Genomic DNA, 18,212 nt, shown 5'->3' with positions numbered 1-18,212 from the left:
TCTTTCTTAAATATATACATTATTGTGTGTTTTTATATATATAATTATTCAGTACACACACATACATTATACAAACACAAACTTTTATTTTGGATGCGATTAATCGTGATTCATCTTTTGACAGCCCTAATATATATATATATATATATATATATATATATATATATATATATCCTTCGGAGTACTTCCTATAACAATTAATAATCAAGAAGAAGCATTTCTTATATAATACTTTTTTTAAAATATTCCATGAATGATTCACATATACTTTTAACCACAAGTTGCTGTGAGTGTTTAACCGGCTTCTTCTAGGTGCAGTCTGATGTCTGTGACCGATCTTTGTTGACCTGAAAGAGGGCCTGGAGAGAACAGGCGACAACAATCTTGACTAATGGTGGCTTACTCTCACATCTATCTAAGATATGTTTTCGATTTTATGGACTCTTAGCCAATCAGAAGTAGCTAACCTGTAAGCAATGATGTAATTCATGCCCTTGGAAATGGTATAACTGGTGTGAGATTTTGTAGAGTCTGGCCTGCGACCTCCTCAGGAGACTCTGACGCTCAGCTCTACCGATGAAACTGCAAACTATTCTTCAGTAAATGTTTCTCTGTTGGATTGAACCTCACGACTCCTAGTCTTCTTTCATCATATCTGGTTCTGGGTCTTTAAGCTGTTACCCCCTAACACCTCACAAAGTCACAAGACCTTTATATGAAGACACAATAAATCAATCTTTTTTGCAAATACTGGAAAAGTTTTTATAAAAGACATGACATTTTTTAATCCAAGTTTTTTTGAATTATGTACAGGACACACACACAAAAAAAAAAACAGCTTTAAATGTTAATTCAATGATCAGATGAATTTATGTTTCTATCGTTCCCTCTTTCACGATGGCCATGGCGAGGTTACGGGCCAGAGACAGTCGCAAGAGCTCCGTCTTCGTGGACTCGATATCATCATCCTAAAAACACACAGAGGACACACAGCTTAGAAACATCTTCATTTACAGCTATACATTATAACGGGCAGCTCGTGTGCTTCTGGACGAGCAGTACCTGGTCCGTCTGCTTTGGCTCTTTGGTTCCCGAGTTCAGTTCCTCCAGACAGGACATGAGCTCATACGTCTGATCCACGGAGAAGATCACCTTTACATGCAGGAAAACAGAGCGATTCAAACCATATGCCAAACACACTATTATGGGTTTAGCTAATATGTTCATATTTATATTTATGCATTTGGCAGTCGCTTTTATCCTTGCATTCAAGACAAATATTTAATCAGGTGATAGTACAGACCAAGAGCTGAAAAGTGAAGCCAAAGCGTCTCGATCCCCGTATTAACTTATTTTTAACTTAGTTAATCATTTGATGCTATAAAAACGGGAATGTGACGTCATGATTGACAGCTGTGATTGACAGCTTCTCTAGAAAAAGTCACTGAGGCACCAACAGACTTTTTTTTTTTTTTTTTTTCGGGAGGAGCTTCAACTTTAATTTCTACATGTCCATAACTGTTTATTTCACACAGTACATTTTGTATTAACCGTTTCTGCGGGAGTGAGGGCGGGACCTTGATATCGCGGCTTTACTTCCTGCTCACTACTGCGCAGAAGCGGGTCCCAAATCTGCGCAAGATGTCAGCGCCATATATTAGGACTTTGGCGACTTCACTTTTCACCAATGGAAGAGAGTGAACAGGCGTCGCCCATCTTTTTTTACAGTCTATGGTACAGACGGACAGAACTAGATAATGTTATTTTCATCCTTCCCTCGCACTTTGTAACAAATCCTTCCCTTGCGGGTCAAAATGACCCGAAGCCCTAAAATTATACTTAATCTTTTTTAAAAGAGCTTATTTCCTTGTGATAATATTTTTTCCATTTTAAATGCAATTTTTTTGGGCGATTTCTTTATTTTATTTACCTTCAAATTACTATATTTTATCAATAAATAAGTAAGTAAAGCACATTCCTCACATTCTTTCCACTTAAATTCAAAATAACTCATGCATAACTTCATGCATAACCCTTTTAATTCAGCTCAAAATAGCTTACATTGGGTGTCTTTGCCGAAAATAATAATGATATGACTCTAATGCCACTAATGGCCTTAAAGCTATATGGAGCAAATAAGCTCTTCCTCTGGATCCTAAAGTCAGTTTCTCTTCAGTATGCATTCAGATACTCATGTAGACATTATAAACTAATTTTTTGGTAAAGTTTTAGCATTTTTAGTTAGAAATTTGAGCATTTTTAGGTTTTTCTAGGTGTACTAAAGCATTCCTCGCATTCCTAACTGGGTCAAATTGACCCGTGAGGGATGGATGTGTTACTTTTTTAAATTTCAACCACAAAACTCATCGAATCCAATCTTTTTTTTATCTCTTTTTTTTTGTGTATTCGTTGTTCAAGTGTGACAAAAGTCCTAGGGTCTTGGACCCCTTTGATGAACACTCAATTATAAAAATAAAAAAAAACGTTTCGGATCAAAATGACCCGAGGGAATAGCACTCTCTCTCCTAAGGTTACGGGTTAGTGTAAAGCATGAGGTGTGTGTGTGTGACCTCTTTCTGCTCCAGCAGTGGCAGTGCGTCGGTCAGCAGGGTCATCCACAGGCTGCGCGGGGCGATCTTAGCCGTCATGAGGGACAGGAGGAGTCTGGCCGCCTCAGTGAAGCGGTTCTCACCGTAAAGCCTGTGAAACTCACGGTACTTTCCTAAACACACACACACACACGGTCATACATCTCATGGACTAAACACCTTCTTAAAGACAACATGAAACGGCATTAGTAATCGTTTTTAAATCTGTGAAGTGACATCGTTCAGAGTGAAACAGGATATCTGACAAAAAAAACATGGACTTCATTGGAACTGAATGGGTGCTTCATAATAGAATGAGTCAGAGATGAATGTGCATTTGCTGAAAACAATAACTTATAAATTGCTTTAGCTATTGGTCAGTATTAATACATGAAGAGAAAGTTATTAGATGAACCCTTCAGAGTTAGTGCAGGAAAGCCGAAGTGAAAGCTGTGATAAATGGATGTGAGAAAAACCCAGCGGACTGAAACATGACACGCTGAATTACAGCAGCTCTACAGATTAATCACGTAGATGTGGTCGGTCATGTTGTACCTAGAAACGTCAGTCTGTCGCTGAGCAGCATGGCAGGACCCAGATTATCCAACAAATCCAGATCTGTGAAAAAGCCTTTGTTACTGTAATCCTGAAGAAACCTGCGCAAAACACACGGGAAGAAGTGTTAGGAGAAAAAGAGCAATATCATAATTATATTTTATATGTATATATATATTATTTTTTTTGTTTATTCTGATATATTATATGTAGCATTACGATAATTTAGTCTATTTTAGAACATTACAGTAATGGTAATTTGAAGTGCTTACAGGTTAAAAAGACAACATAATAACTTATGTATATTGGCAGGAGTGTGTCGGATGGACTGATAGATAGATGACCATTTATTATCAGTCTGACAGAGGACCGATGTATGGATGGATAAGAAGGATAAGAGATGGATTATAGATAAGATGGATGGATGAGAATGATAGACGGACGGATGGACAGATAGATAGATAGATAGATAGATAGATAGATAGATAGATAGATAGATAGATAGATAGATAGATAGATAGATAGATAGATAGATAGATAGATAGATAGATAGATAAGATGGGCAGATACAGACAGACGGACAGATAGACAGATAGATAGATAGATAGATAGATAGATAGATAGATAGATAGATAGATAGATAGATAGATAGATAGATAGATAGATAGATAGATAAGATGGGCAGATACAGACAGACGGACGGATGGACAGATAGATAGATAGATAGATAAGATGGTTAGATACAGACAGACGGACAGATAGATAGATAGATTAGATGGTTAGATACAGACAGACGGACAGATAGATAGATAGATAGATAGATAGATAGATAGATAGATAGATAGATAGATAGATAGATAGATAGATAGATAGATAAGATGGGTAGATACAGACAGACGGACAGATCGATAGATAGATAAGATGGGTAGATACAGACAGACGGACAGATAGATAGATAGATAGATAGATAAAGACAGACAGACAGACAGACAGACAGACAGACAGACAGACAGATAGATCGATAGATAGATAGACAGACAGATAGATAGACAGACAGACAGATAGATAGACAGACAAGACAGATAGATAGATAAAGACAGACAGATCGATAGATAGATAGACAGACAGATAGACAGACAGATAGATAGACAGACAGACAGATAGACAGACAGACAAGACAGATAGATAGACAGACACAGACAGATAGATAGATAGACAGACAGACAGACAGACAGACAGACAGACAGACAGACAGACAGACAGACAGACAGACAGACAGACAGACAGACAGACAGACAGACAGACAGACAGATAGATAGATAGATAGATAGATAGATAGATAGATAGATAGATAGATAGATAGATAGATAGACAGACACAGACAGATAGATAGACAGATAGACAGATAGATAGATAGATAGATAGATAGATAGATAGATAGATAGATAGATAGATAGATAGATAGACAGACACAGACAGATAGATAGACAGATAGATAGACAGTAACCTCTCAGAGATGAGTGTGGCGAAGGCAGCGTCTTTAGCTCTGATGCTCCAGGACAGAGCAGATCCCAGTCTGTTGTTCCTCAGAGCTCGTTTAGCCATGATCTTACAGATACTGCGCACTGCAACACACACACACACACACTTCATCAATGTCATTTAATAGACTCTTCCTGGAAAAGAGCAGCCCGTTTAGTCAGATAGAGGATCACAGTGTTTCGTGACGGTCATCAGTCGAGCTCAGTGTTGGAGTCGCTCACCCTGTTCACTCATCTGCCGATCCTCACAGATGCGCAGGACTTTAATGGCCTTGCGTTCGGTGTCCAGTGGGACTCTCTCGATCTGCAGCTCCAGATACACACGACCGAACTCAGGACAGTGATCGAAATAATCCACCGCCAGCTGCCACAGACTAACACACACACACACACACACATGAGAAACACATAATTTCTGAGCATCAAATCATCATATTTGAATGATTTCTGAAGGATCATGTGACACTGAAGACTGAAAATTCAGCTTTGATCACAGGAATAAATTATATTTTAACTTCTATTCGCATAGAAAACATTTTAAATTGTAATAAAATTTCACAATATTCATGTTTTTACTGTATTTCTGATTAAACAAATGCAGCCTTGATGAGCAGAAGAGACTTCTTTAATTGTAACACTGAAAAAGGCATTTTCTAAAAAGCTGCTTTGAAACAACATGTACTGTGAGAAGCGCTATATAAATACACTTGAATTGTGAAGTGTGACCTGGACATGAGATAAATAATGTGTTTAATCACCTGTGATGTGTGAAGAGACCCGAGGCGTACTCCAACACCAGAAACTCACGCAGATTAGACCCAAAACTACGAACACACAGACCCAGAACAGCGTTACACACATCACATCCAACAAAACCTTCTCAAAGAGACGCAAGAATCTGTACTTTAAAGTAGGGCTGGGCGATATGGCTAAAAAAAAAATAACACGATATTTTTTTTTTATATCAGACTCGATATCGATAATTATCGATAAATGTCAAATCTTTATTTATTTCAAGTTTAAAGACAGATTTTTACTCCTAAGTGAAAGCTGTAGAAACCAGAGCATTGTGTTTTTAAACTACTCTTTATCATGACAAACACTTGCCAAACAGGTGAACATTCACAAATCCGAGGTAGAACATTCAAACATTTGTAATTTTTCATTAACAAAATAAATATCTTTATTTCAGTAGTATTAGCTTGAGTTAGGATGCAGATTTACTATATATACAATTTATGTTCATTAACAAAAACAGTAACATCTGTTAAAAAAAAGTAACAACATTATTTTTATTTGGTAAATGTAATATTCTTTAGTTTTATTAAAATTAACCATTGGTCATCCAGCATCATGCATTTAGATCATGATAACCACAGATAAAATGTAACTATGGTTTCTTTATGAAAACCAGTAGCCTAAATACATTATTAAAAACTGTAATTATATTCCATTAGTCCTTTAATACATCGTCTACATTAATAATATTATACAATTCAATATATATATCCCACATTTCATGGTGCAGTTAATATTACTAGGCTAACGTTACAGTAACGTTAAATCCGTGGTAAATGATGGGAATGTGTAACGTTAGACGGAGAAGCTTCTGACTGTATCGCTGCGCACAGTGCTTCTCCTGTTCGTCAGCGCTGCTTCATCTGCCTTTAAACTGGTTTAAATCACTGAGACATTTGTGTTCCTCGCTGAATTCAAGCGCTTCTCACTGGATCTCATGACCGAGACCGATCAGAGTAAACGCGTCTACTCGAGTGAACTCGCGCTGCGCTGCCGTTTGGACTTTGAGCTGAGCGGATAAACGGTCCGTGTGGCGCGCGCGGTTCAAATGAGATTCGTTCCGCTTTTGGCGCAAAAACATTATCGAACATTTATCGAACTCTTGATATCGTTTTATCGAGAAAAATTATATCGCGATAATTATCGTTATCGTTTTATCGCCCAGCCCTACTTTAAAGACACCATAACAGAGCTCATTTACATACAGGAGCGAGGGTGGAAATCACTAAAATATGACTTTTTATGTGCAAACAAATCTTAACAGCCATTATAAGTGTAGTACAAATGTTCTTCTCTCGGTTTTGAACGCATGATCTGATGTGAGATCATTTACATAAAGGAGCGAGGGCGTAAAATGATCATATAAACACTCAAATATGACTTCTTGTGTGCCAAAAACAGATTGTAAGTGTAATGAAAGCATGTGTGATGTGAGATACGCACTGGAGGTTGTGTGACTGCAGCAGTTTGCAGTGATCCAGCAGGTCCGTCAGATGAGCCACAAACCACCAGTTGTTGAGCGCGATGCTGTGGAAACATCACATGTGAGTGTGTGTGAGGGTCTGTTCAGATGAACGTGTGTGTGTGTGCTGAGAGAGCGCTGACGCACCTGCAGTCTTTGATCACCTGATGCAGGTCGAACTCAAACGCAGACAGCAGGATGATGTCCAGAGGCTCGGGAGACGCCCGCGGACCCAGAAACATGTTCATACTCGACTGACACACACACACACACACACACACACACACACAGTCAGCTGGGGTTTATACACTCACACACTCATTTATAAACACCGTGAGCTGCTGCCCATTGTCAGGAGAAATGTATTGTTCTCTTCTAAACAAAAATAATCTCATAAAGATCTAAATTATAAGAAAAGATATAATAAAAAGATACAGAATTAGAGCAGCTTTCATAAGGTGACAAAAACATATTCTCAGTGGTTTGTATGATATCTAGCAGCTTTACTCGTGTGTGTGTGTGTGTTGCATGCAGGGTTATTATAACCAAAATAAATAAAACACAGAAACATAAGCCTGCTTTTAGGATACCACTGTAATGAGAATATGTAGTGCTTGACTGTTGTGAAAATGTATTTATAGATTCAAATAAATAATTTTTTTAATGCAAAAATATAATTTCTTAATTTTCTTTTATGATGAAGCATGACCTGGACATGATTTATTCGTTTTTAATATTATACATGGGTTATTATAGTTAACTAAAACCATTACAAACTTTGTTACTTGAAATAAAATAAGCTTTAGCTGAAAAGAACATTTCTAATTTTCATTTTGTTTAACTGAAACTGAAATAACTATATAGATTTTTTTTTAAAGAACTAGTAAAAATTACAAAAACAACAGAATCACTAAAACTAATTAAAATATTAAATTATAAATAGCCACAGAACTGTAATAGTGTAGGCCTGTCATGATCGTGGATTTTGTGCTAACGATTAATTGTCATACAAATAACGGCAATTAACAATTTAATTATGTTTTGTTCATTTCACTTAAAGTGTAAAGCCATGCATGTTATTTTTTATTTGGAATAATATAATATAATATAATATAATACATTATTATATTATATTAATATATTGTATTGTATTATTATATTATATTGTATTGTATTATTATATTGTGGAAATTGCAGTTATTACATTATATTATATTAATAAGATAATATAATATATCATAAGATCATATAGGCCCCATTTAACTAACTTTAATGCTGTAAAAATTTATAATATTTATATATTAATAAATGAAAATAAATATGTGAAAATAAATATTTATATAATATTATAAAATATAATAACCCTAATATAACCTTAATTTCATATGAAGGAAGACCTTTGATATTTGTGTGCTTTCTAATAGGTATTATATATATATATATTTATTATTATTTTTTTCATTTTTTATTTTTTCATTCTTTACTCCCTGCTGGATTCTGACTCTCTCTCCACACTGGAGAAGGAGAATCAATATCACACACGTGATGGCATTTCTTTAAGCACTTACATTTCCCTTATTTAGATGGTAAAATGTGGCTGAAATCTAAACTCCACAATTATTGCGTGTATCTCAAATAATAGAGATTGCACTGAATAACCACGATGATGCGCTCACTCAATAACCGTGCCTGTCCCATGACTGTGAAGGAACACTACCTGTGCGTAGTAGTGCAGGTCGGGCGGTTTGATGCTGGGGTGTGTGAACAGCAGCCGCGTCACCAGAAAGTGATACCAGGTGCTCAGCAGCTCCTTCTGCTCCAGCAGAGCGTCTTCATCGCCCACCAGGATCTGACACACACACACACACGCACGATCAGGGTGAGCATGATACCTGATCACGAGTCACCAGAGGTCACGACCCCTCACCTTGCAGATGGTCTCCAGGTGACGGTTGCTAGCGAAGGTGTTGTCCTGGAGACTGCGGTCACACTCCTCGTGCCAGTTCCTCCATTTCATATCAAACTCGGTCAGCGTTTGAGTTCCTGTGGGCTGAACACACACACACACACACACACACACACACACACACACAACGTGATTATTTTATGGTGACACTGTTTTATAAAAGCAAAAAGCCCTTAAGGTGGTGGTTACAGTGATTTTACTATAGTTAACCGTCAGGTACTCTTCATTGGTCGATCAAAAATTACCACAATTTTATTTATTTTTTATGTAGTACAAAATTGTACTATATTTTAGTTCATTACTATTTTTAATTTAATATTTTGTATTTTTAGGGGTAGATTTTATAGTTATAGATTTGATTGTAGTTATAATCCATTTATTCACTTATTGAGCATAGAAACCTGAAAATTACATTTCCAAACTAAAACGGTCATAACTCTTGAATATTTTAGGGCACAGACTTAAAGTTTGGTTTATTTTTAAAGACGACACTTGGTATATTATTGCTGAAGTGAAAAGAGTAAAAAACAAATGTTCAAAAATATTATTTACAATTTTTATACGAAATACATAATTTCAGAAAAATACATTTTACTCTACAACTGTGAGAAAATCAAAGCCATAAATCTAAACAAACGGTCTTACAAATTTGAGCTTGATATCTTTAGATATTGATTGGCCGCAGTACCAAACGTGTCCACTAGACCGTTTGAGAATTCGTCTCCCATTCATTTCCAATGTGCGAACAATACAAGCGACTATACAAGAGTGACTGTGTTTTTCAGGACCATCTAACTTTTCACATCATGTCCATGATTTTTTTTTTTGTGTGTGTGTTCACACAGCAAGTGCCAAAACCTTTACCAAGTGTCGTAACAAGTTAAAAACAAGTTTTTGACCCAACAGCACAGAGGGTTACTGAGTCCGTCATGCAATTCATGCTAAGTCTTAACTATGACATAACTTTGACTTTTATATCATAATTATGACTCAGTATGACATAATTGTGACTTTGCGTCATAAGACCAAAATCAAGTTTTTTTTCTTATGTGGTGGAAATGGGCTTTTTATTTGCTTATATTCAAAACTGATTGGTCTCGTATCCAACTTTAACATGGCCTGTTTGAATATGCAGTGTGTAAATGATGATGCCAGAAGCGTGTTGTGTGCTGATGTGTGTACGTACGTTAAACACGGGCATGTTCTGTAGCAGGAGGTCCATGCGTCTGAACACAGAGCTGCTTTCGGCCCGCAGAGACGCCTGCTTGGACAGAACCTGCCGGGCTTCATCCATCCGGCCCTGCAGCACTAAACTGATCACCTGCACACACACACACACACACACACACACGTGAGGATGCCAGCGGTGATGTGTGGAGCATCTGGAGGTCAGAGGTCATGCGCTTCATACCACGTCCCAGTAGGCCTGGTGTCGGGTGGGGCTCTCGCTCTGCAACACTTCTCTCGCTCTGGAGTCCACGTCCGACTTGTGCAGACGCACCCAGTCCAGCAGGTGCAGCAGCAGAGATCCGGCTACACAACACAACACACTCATTACCAGCAGCAGAGATCCGGCTACACAACACAACACACACTCATTACCAGCAGCAGAGATCCGGCTACACAACACAACACACACTCATTACCAGCAGCAGAGATCCGGCTACACAACACAACACACACTCATTACCAGCAGCAGAGATCCGGCTACACAACACAACACACTCGTCATGACCAGCAGAGATCCGGCTACACAACACAACACACTCATTACCAGCAGCAGAGATCCGGCTACACAACACAACACAACACACACATTACCAGCAGCAGAGATCCAGCTACACAACACAACACAACACACACATTACCAGCAGCAGAGATCCGGCTACACAACACAACACACTCGTCATGACCAGCAGAGATCCGGCTACACAACACAACACAACACACTCGTCATGACCAGCAGAGATCCGGCTACACAACACAACACACTCATTACCAGCAGCAGAGATCCGGCTACACAACACAACACACACTCATTACCAGCAGCAGAGATCCAGCTACACAACACAACACAACACACACATTACCAGCAGCAGAGATCCGGCTACACAACACATTACCAGCAGCAGAGATCCAGCTACACAACACAACACAACACACACATTACCAGCAGCAGAGATCCGGCTACACAACACAACACACTCGTCATGACCAGCAGAGATCCGGCTACACAACACAACACACACGTCATGACCAGCAGAGATCCGGCTACACAACACAACACACTCATTACCAGCAGCAGAGATCCGGCTACACACCACAACACACACTCATTACCAGCAGCAGAGATCCGGCTACACAACACAACACACACTCATTACCAGCAGCAGAGATCCGGCTACACAACACAACACACTCATTACCAGCAGCAGAGATCCGGCTACACAACACAACACACACTCATTACCAGCAGCAGAGATCCGGCTACACAACACAACACACACTCATTACCAGCAGCAGAGATCCGGCTACACAACACAACACACACTCATTACCAGCAGCAGAGATCCGGCTACACAACACAACACACTCGTCATGACCAGCAGAGATCCGGCTACACAACACAACACACTCATTACCAGCAGCAGAGATCCGGCTACACAACACAACACAACACACACATTACCAGCAGCAGAGATCCAGCTACACAACACAACACAACACACACATTACCAGCAGCAGAGATCCGGCTACACAACACAACACACTCGTCATGACCAGCAGAGATCCGGCTACACAACACAACACAACACACTCGTCATGACCAGCAGAGATCCGGCTACACAACACAACACACTCATTACCAGCAGCAGAGATCCGGCTACACAACACAACACACACTCATTACCAGCAGCAGAGATCCAGCTACACAACACAACACAACACACACATTACCAGCAGCAGAGATCCAGCTACACAACACAACACAACACACACATTACCAGCAGCAGAGATCCGGCTACACAACACAACACACTCGTCATGACCAGCAGAGATCCGGCTACACAACACATTACCAGCAGCAGAGATCCGGCTACACAACACAACACACTCGTCATTACCAGCAGCAGAGATCCGGCTACACAACACATTACCAGCAGCAGAGATCCAGCTACACAACACAACACAACACACACATTACCAGCAGCAGAGATCCGGCTACACAACACAACACACTCGTCATGACCAGCAGAGATCCGGCTACACAACACAACACACACGTCATGACCAGCAGAGATCCGGCTACACAACACAACACACTCATTACCAGCAGCAGAGATCCGGCTACACACCACAACACACACTCATTACCAGCAGCAGAGATCCGGCTACACAACACAACACACACTCATTACCAGCAGCAGAGATCCGGCTACACAACACAACACACTCATTACCAGCAGCAGAGATCCGGCTACACAACACAACACACACTCATTACCAGCAGCAGAGATCCGGCTACACAACACAACACACACTCATTACCAGCAGCAGAGATCCGGCTACACAACACAACACACACTCATTACCAGCAGCAGAGATCCGGCTACACAACACAACACACACTCATTACCAGCAGCAGAGATCCGGCTACACAACACAACACACACTCATTACCAGCAGCAGAGATCCGGCTACACAACACAACACACTCGTCATGACCAGCAGAGATCCGGCTACACAACACAACACACACTCATTACCAGCAGCAGAGATCCGGCTACACAACACAACACACACATTACCAGCAGCAGAGATCCGGCTACACAACACAACACACTCGTCATGACCAGCAGAGATCCGGCTACACAACACAACACACTCGTCATGACCAGCAGAGATCCGGCTACACAACACAACACACTCATTACCAGCAGCAGAGATCCGGCTACACAACACAACACACACTCATTACCAGCAGCAGAGATCCAGCTACACAACACAACACACACTCATCACTACCAGCAGCAGAGATCCAGCTACACAACACAACACAACACACACATTACCAGCAGCAGAGATCCGGCTACACAACACAACACAACACACACATTACCAGCAGCAGAGATCCGGCTACACAACACAACACACACTCATTACCAGCAGCAGAGATCCGGCTACACAACACAACACACTCGTCATGACCAGCAGAGATCCGGCTACACAACACAACACACACTCATTACCAGCAGCAGAGATCCGGCTACACACCACAACACAACACACTCGTCATGACCAGCAGAGAAACTTCAGGATCAGACGGTCCGTTTGAATAGAGCCAGTTAGGCCACGCCCACCGCCAGGGGGGCGCAATCCAACCGTCTCCATTGAGTTTGCATTGTGAGAAGCTGCATCCTTTCTGACTTACAGCAGCTTTTAAACATTGTGTTGTTTGTTATGTGACAAGGTGTACAGCAAACAAGCTAAAAAAAACAGAAGTTTTTATAAACTGTCGTCGACCCCCAAAAAACGAGCGACAGGATAGCTTAGCTTACAGAAATATTATATATATAACACTGACATTTGGATATTTGACTTACCAGTGATAAAATGTTTACTGCACACACAGTGTATTTTTCGTGCATACCGAGTGTCAGGATCCCACCATTCTTCCAGCTGATGCTTCACATCTTATTGCCGGTATCATTTTCCGTGTCCTTAAACGCTTGTTTTTTGGGGGTTGAAAGCTTATAAAAACTTAGTTCTGTTTTTTTTAGCTTGTTTGCTGTACACCAGGGGTCACCAGTTTGGCATCGGGACAAAAAACAATTGCGCCACTAGATGGCGGGCTAGAACATAGTCAAAGGAGAATTAATTAAATTAATTTTGCCTTTACCGGCTTTTAGAAACCGTTATGGACAGAGATCTTTTTTTCATGTGCTCACTAAAACCTGGAATGAGATCCCACAGCACATCAGGACTATCACGTCAAGAAGACTATTTAAAATAACATTTGCTCGACATTTAATGGACAGGTATATCTGTGACCATTGAGATGGCTCTATAGCCCCTCCTGTTGCCCAATATCTTGGTTTTGTGTGTCTGTTGTTGTCTTTAGCTGTCTAGTGTGTGAGCTTTGTTGTGTATGTGGTTTTATGTTCTGCAGAGCAGGAACCTGCTGAAAATCAGTTTTATACTGAGCCAGGCCCGATTGTGCTTAATCTTTTCCTGTTTTAAAAATATAAATAAAATACAAATAAAATAGATGAAAAAAATTCAACTAGAATTGCCTGTGACAAACTGTTAGTGTCTTTTGTAACTGGTAGTGAGCTGTTGTTACTCTGTGATCAATCCTGTAGTAAGACAGTCATTAACAAAAAGCCACATTTGTGTGGTGGTGTCCAGGTTTTACACTGGATACATTTATACACTGGATACTCTTAAACCGTTTTATTTCCTTATTTCCATATTGTGAATAATAAATGTGCATCATTTTAATGAGCTTGTTACACAATGGAGCCTAACTTATTGTAATAATTATTTGACATAGCCTACTTTAACACTTAGAATTATTCCTAGGCATCCTCACATACTAAACTGCACTCTTTAAATGGTTTGCGTGCTGGAGGTCGTGTGCAGAGTGATGTTAACATTTAAGCTGGTGAGAGAATATGGCACTATCAAAGAGTATTAAGAGGAAAGTTGACCGCGAAAACAGGGCATACAAAGCCGATAATCATCCTACCTAGTTTCGTGAACGCAATATGCGGTGTCTTATCTGCAACGAGGTTGTCGCTGTTTGCAAAGAATATAATATTAGAGAGTTTCATGACGGCTATTTTAGAGGCGTGTGTAATGATCCACGGACTCTTTTGAATGTCTTTCAGAACTTTTCAAATTAAAAGCTCTCAATTCATCTCAAAGTAAAACATTGCTGTAAAAACGTTCTCGTTAGGGGTGTAACGGTACATGTATTCGTACCGGACCGTTTCGGTATAGGACTTTCGGTACGGTTCACATGTGCACCGAATGCAATCTATCACGTAAACTAGGCAAGTTTTGTGTGCGGAACATACGTCAATTCCGAGTTTCCACACAAACATATTAAGTGTCGGAAGTCTCCGCGTTGCACTGATTAAATCCTCTTATACTGTCTATGATTAAATCTGATTAATCGTTTTTGTGATTCAAATACATGTAAAATATTACAATATAATATTACATTGTTTATGTTGCTGTGACAACGAAACACGTGCAAGCGCGCCTGTGTTAAGAGCGCTGATGCGCTCATCTGTGGACATTTCCGAATGCCTTTCTGTTAAAAGCGGGCTTTCCACACAAACAAACGTACATGTGTCATTAGTATGAGAAAAAAAATTGGACTTTAACTCTCGGGTCGGGCTCGGACATAAATATCGCATAAATAAAGATCAAAACATACACGGCACACTCGCTTTAGCCCAGCCTCTCGCTAGCTAGCATCACGGCCAATATTGGTTTGAGAGTATTTTATTTAGTGGAGAACTATTTTATTTCTTCTTTTTTTATTTTATATATTTTTTATTTATTAGCCTAACGTTATATTTTATTAAAAAGTGTGTTTAAAAAAGTGTAAACAAATTGTTAAAAAAAAGTTTATAGTAAACAACCAGCAGTTTAATGTTTTGCATTTCTTTCCCTTACTGTACCGAAAATGAACCGAACCGTGACTTTAAAACCGAGGTACGTACCGAACCGTGATTTTTGCGTACCGTTACACCCCTAGTTCTCATACTTTTATTTTGAAGGCAACATTTTAAGTTTTTGAATTTTTGATTGGGAGTAACTGTTGCTGTCATGACAGATCTATTTCCAGTGTTATTGCTGGCGGACCAGTTTTGGCCTGTTGCCGACCCCTGCTGTACACCTTGTCACATAGCAGCGCTTAGACATTGTTTTGTGTTTTGTTAGAAGTCATAAATGACAAGGATGCTGCTTCTCGCAATGCAAATTCAATCAAGATGGTTGGATAGGTGGGCGTGGTTTTCACATTATGACACGCGTCACTCTGTCTCAATCTGAGCACCGAAATGATTATACACATCTGTACCTGGAGATGCGTCGATGAACAGCACCTCACACAGGTTCCAGATCAGCTCGATGGCCAAGAGAATAGACACCTGCAGGCATCAGGTCAACAATAACAGGACATGTGTCAGTGAGAGAGAATATTCCCTTTGAAAATCACTGATTTTATCCATCACGGTTTGATTAGATCATAATAATGAAAATACTGTTCAGAGGCAGAGCGAGATGGTATTTTTTTATATTAAAAATAAAGACATTTTTACTTTTAGAAACACTGGTTTCATTTTTAATCAATTTATAATTATTAAAATTAGTATTCAGAATGAGTACATATTAAGTTTTTATTGTTGTAGTCTAATGAAATTTTTTTTTTATATAAAATAAAGCACATTAAATAATTAGAAAATGTGTGTTGTTTTAGTAATATTAATATACTATTACATTATATAATAGTGTATTAATATTGCTAAAGTAACACATTTATATTTATTTTTGTTTTATTTTATAAAGATAAATTAATCATTAGATTACAAAATATCAATAAATACTTATATTTTTTGTAATGCAATGATTACTTTATCTTTATAAAAAAAGGAATATAAAATTAGAAGATTAGTGTTTAGTTATATTAATATACTATTATAGTATTTATTTACATTTCAAAATAATTTTTCAATTTTCAGCTTTAACTAAAGTTATAACCATTTCTTTTTTATATTTGTCTTTGTCCTTTTTTTATATTTCCATTATTTTTTTTATTAATTTCTATTTAAATTTTAGTATTATAGTCATTTTATTTCAGTTAGTTACCAATGCAACATTTCTAATTTTCTCATCTAATATTTATATGTTATTTCAATTAACAAAAAAGTTTTTTTTTAATAGTTTCAGTTAGAATGAAACTACTATCGAAATACTGGTTCCGCACATCATTTATCAGACAACTAAACATTAAAATAAAACAATCTGCACTGGCCATGAGTTTCTGTCTCAGTCGATTCATGTTCGATGTGATCGTCAGCATGTACCTGATCTCCATACTGTGACGCTACTGTCCCCTCTTGTGCTGAAACTGGGGAGAGAAACAGAGCGTGATCAGTTGATCAAACACATCATCCTCCTCGGCGGTGAGTCACGTGACCGCTTACCTGCGTTCTGCTGAAGTTCCTCCATACAGGCTCTGATCACAGACCTGTAGTTCTTACTGATGCTCACGAACCTGCAGGAAACAATGACAGATCACAAACACAAACACACACCAGGAGGACACACTCTGCGTGCGACGTTTGAGGTCTCAGGACTTACTGCGTCTTCTTGTTTTTGCTCGGGACGTCCTCTTTGATTTTCTGCAGCCCCACGAAGATGAGATGGGACTCGTTGAAGAGCTTACGCAGGATGGGAGAGCAGATATCTTCATCTTTCCTCACGATGTGGACGAACGGAGAGCCCGCAGACTTCGGTCCTGAGCAGGAACACACACCATTGACATGTTTTAATGATGCCTCTTTCACACACACACACACACACACACACACACACACACACACACACACACACACACACACTCTTTCCAGAATCAAGTGTGGATGTTAGTAGTAATACCTTGTAGTTTATAGTTTGTCTCATAGACTAACAGATCTCCAGGACCCCATTCAAAACCCAAGTGCCTCTGATGAAATCCAGCGCCGGGAATCAACTGCAAGAAAATAAATGGAGTATATGAACAACAAACAGCACTACCAAGATAATCATCCAGTAATATATAAGACTAAGCCAGTTTATATCAGTTTATACAATACATAATACCATGGTAGCCTAACGTTACTTATGATAATTTAGTTCCATAGTGTATATACCTACTTATTGAAATCTATGAAGTAAGATGGTATATGCTAATTTAGTAATACTACCTTCAGATACCATGGTAACCTCACATGTGTATTCTTCACGTAACGTTATACTTGTATCGTATATTAATAATCATATACACTGAAGAACCTGTATAAATCAGCACGTACCGTGGGACTGGGCTCCACGTCCACCTCCTCCATCATCCGGAGATATTAAATCCTCCTGAATAACAGTGAAAAATATGACTTTAAACAGCTTTATGATCTGAACAACATTCAATACGTTCAGCGCTCAGAATCGAGCGCCATGAGCATGAAGGACCCCTGAAGCCAGCGCGGTTAGTACGACGCACTGAACGCCTGAGTAAAACACGAATCGAC

The 18,212-nt window shown here is 39.1% G+C and overlaps 1 protein-coding gene across 1 annotated transcript; it reads right to left on the bottom strand.

Annotated features, from left to right (window-relative positions):
- Positions 1–573: 573 nt before the first annotated feature.
- Positions 574–18,212, bottom strand: nup85 (nucleoporin 85). The gene is made up of 19 exons (XM_079606561.1): positions 18,000–18,212; positions 17,584–17,677; positions 17,287–17,443; positions 17,130–17,200; positions 17,010–17,053; positions 16,004–16,073; positions 10,322–10,443; positions 10,097–10,231; positions 8,872–8,994; positions 8,662–8,793; positions 7,092–7,198; positions 6,926–7,009; positions 5,443–5,508; positions 4,907–5,058; positions 4,651–4,768; positions 3,144–3,244; positions 2,571–2,722; positions 1,063–1,152; positions 574–968 (listed from the first exon to the last, which is right to left on the bottom strand). Exons 1-19 carry the CDS (start codon positions 18,033–18,035, stop codon positions 870–872), a joined length of 1,953 nt encoding a protein of 650 aa, XP_079462687.1. The 5' UTR covers positions 18,036–18,212; the 3' UTR covers positions 574–869.

This window comes from Phoxinus phoxinus (genome assembly GCF_949152265.1).
Source record: "Phoxinus phoxinus genome assembly, chromosome: 1".
NCBI lineage: Eukaryota > Metazoa > Chordata > Actinopteri > Cypriniformes > Leuciscidae > Phoxinus > Phoxinus phoxinus.
Note: the sequence above shows the minus strand (reverse complement) of the source record. Positions and strands in the feature narration are given on the sequence as shown.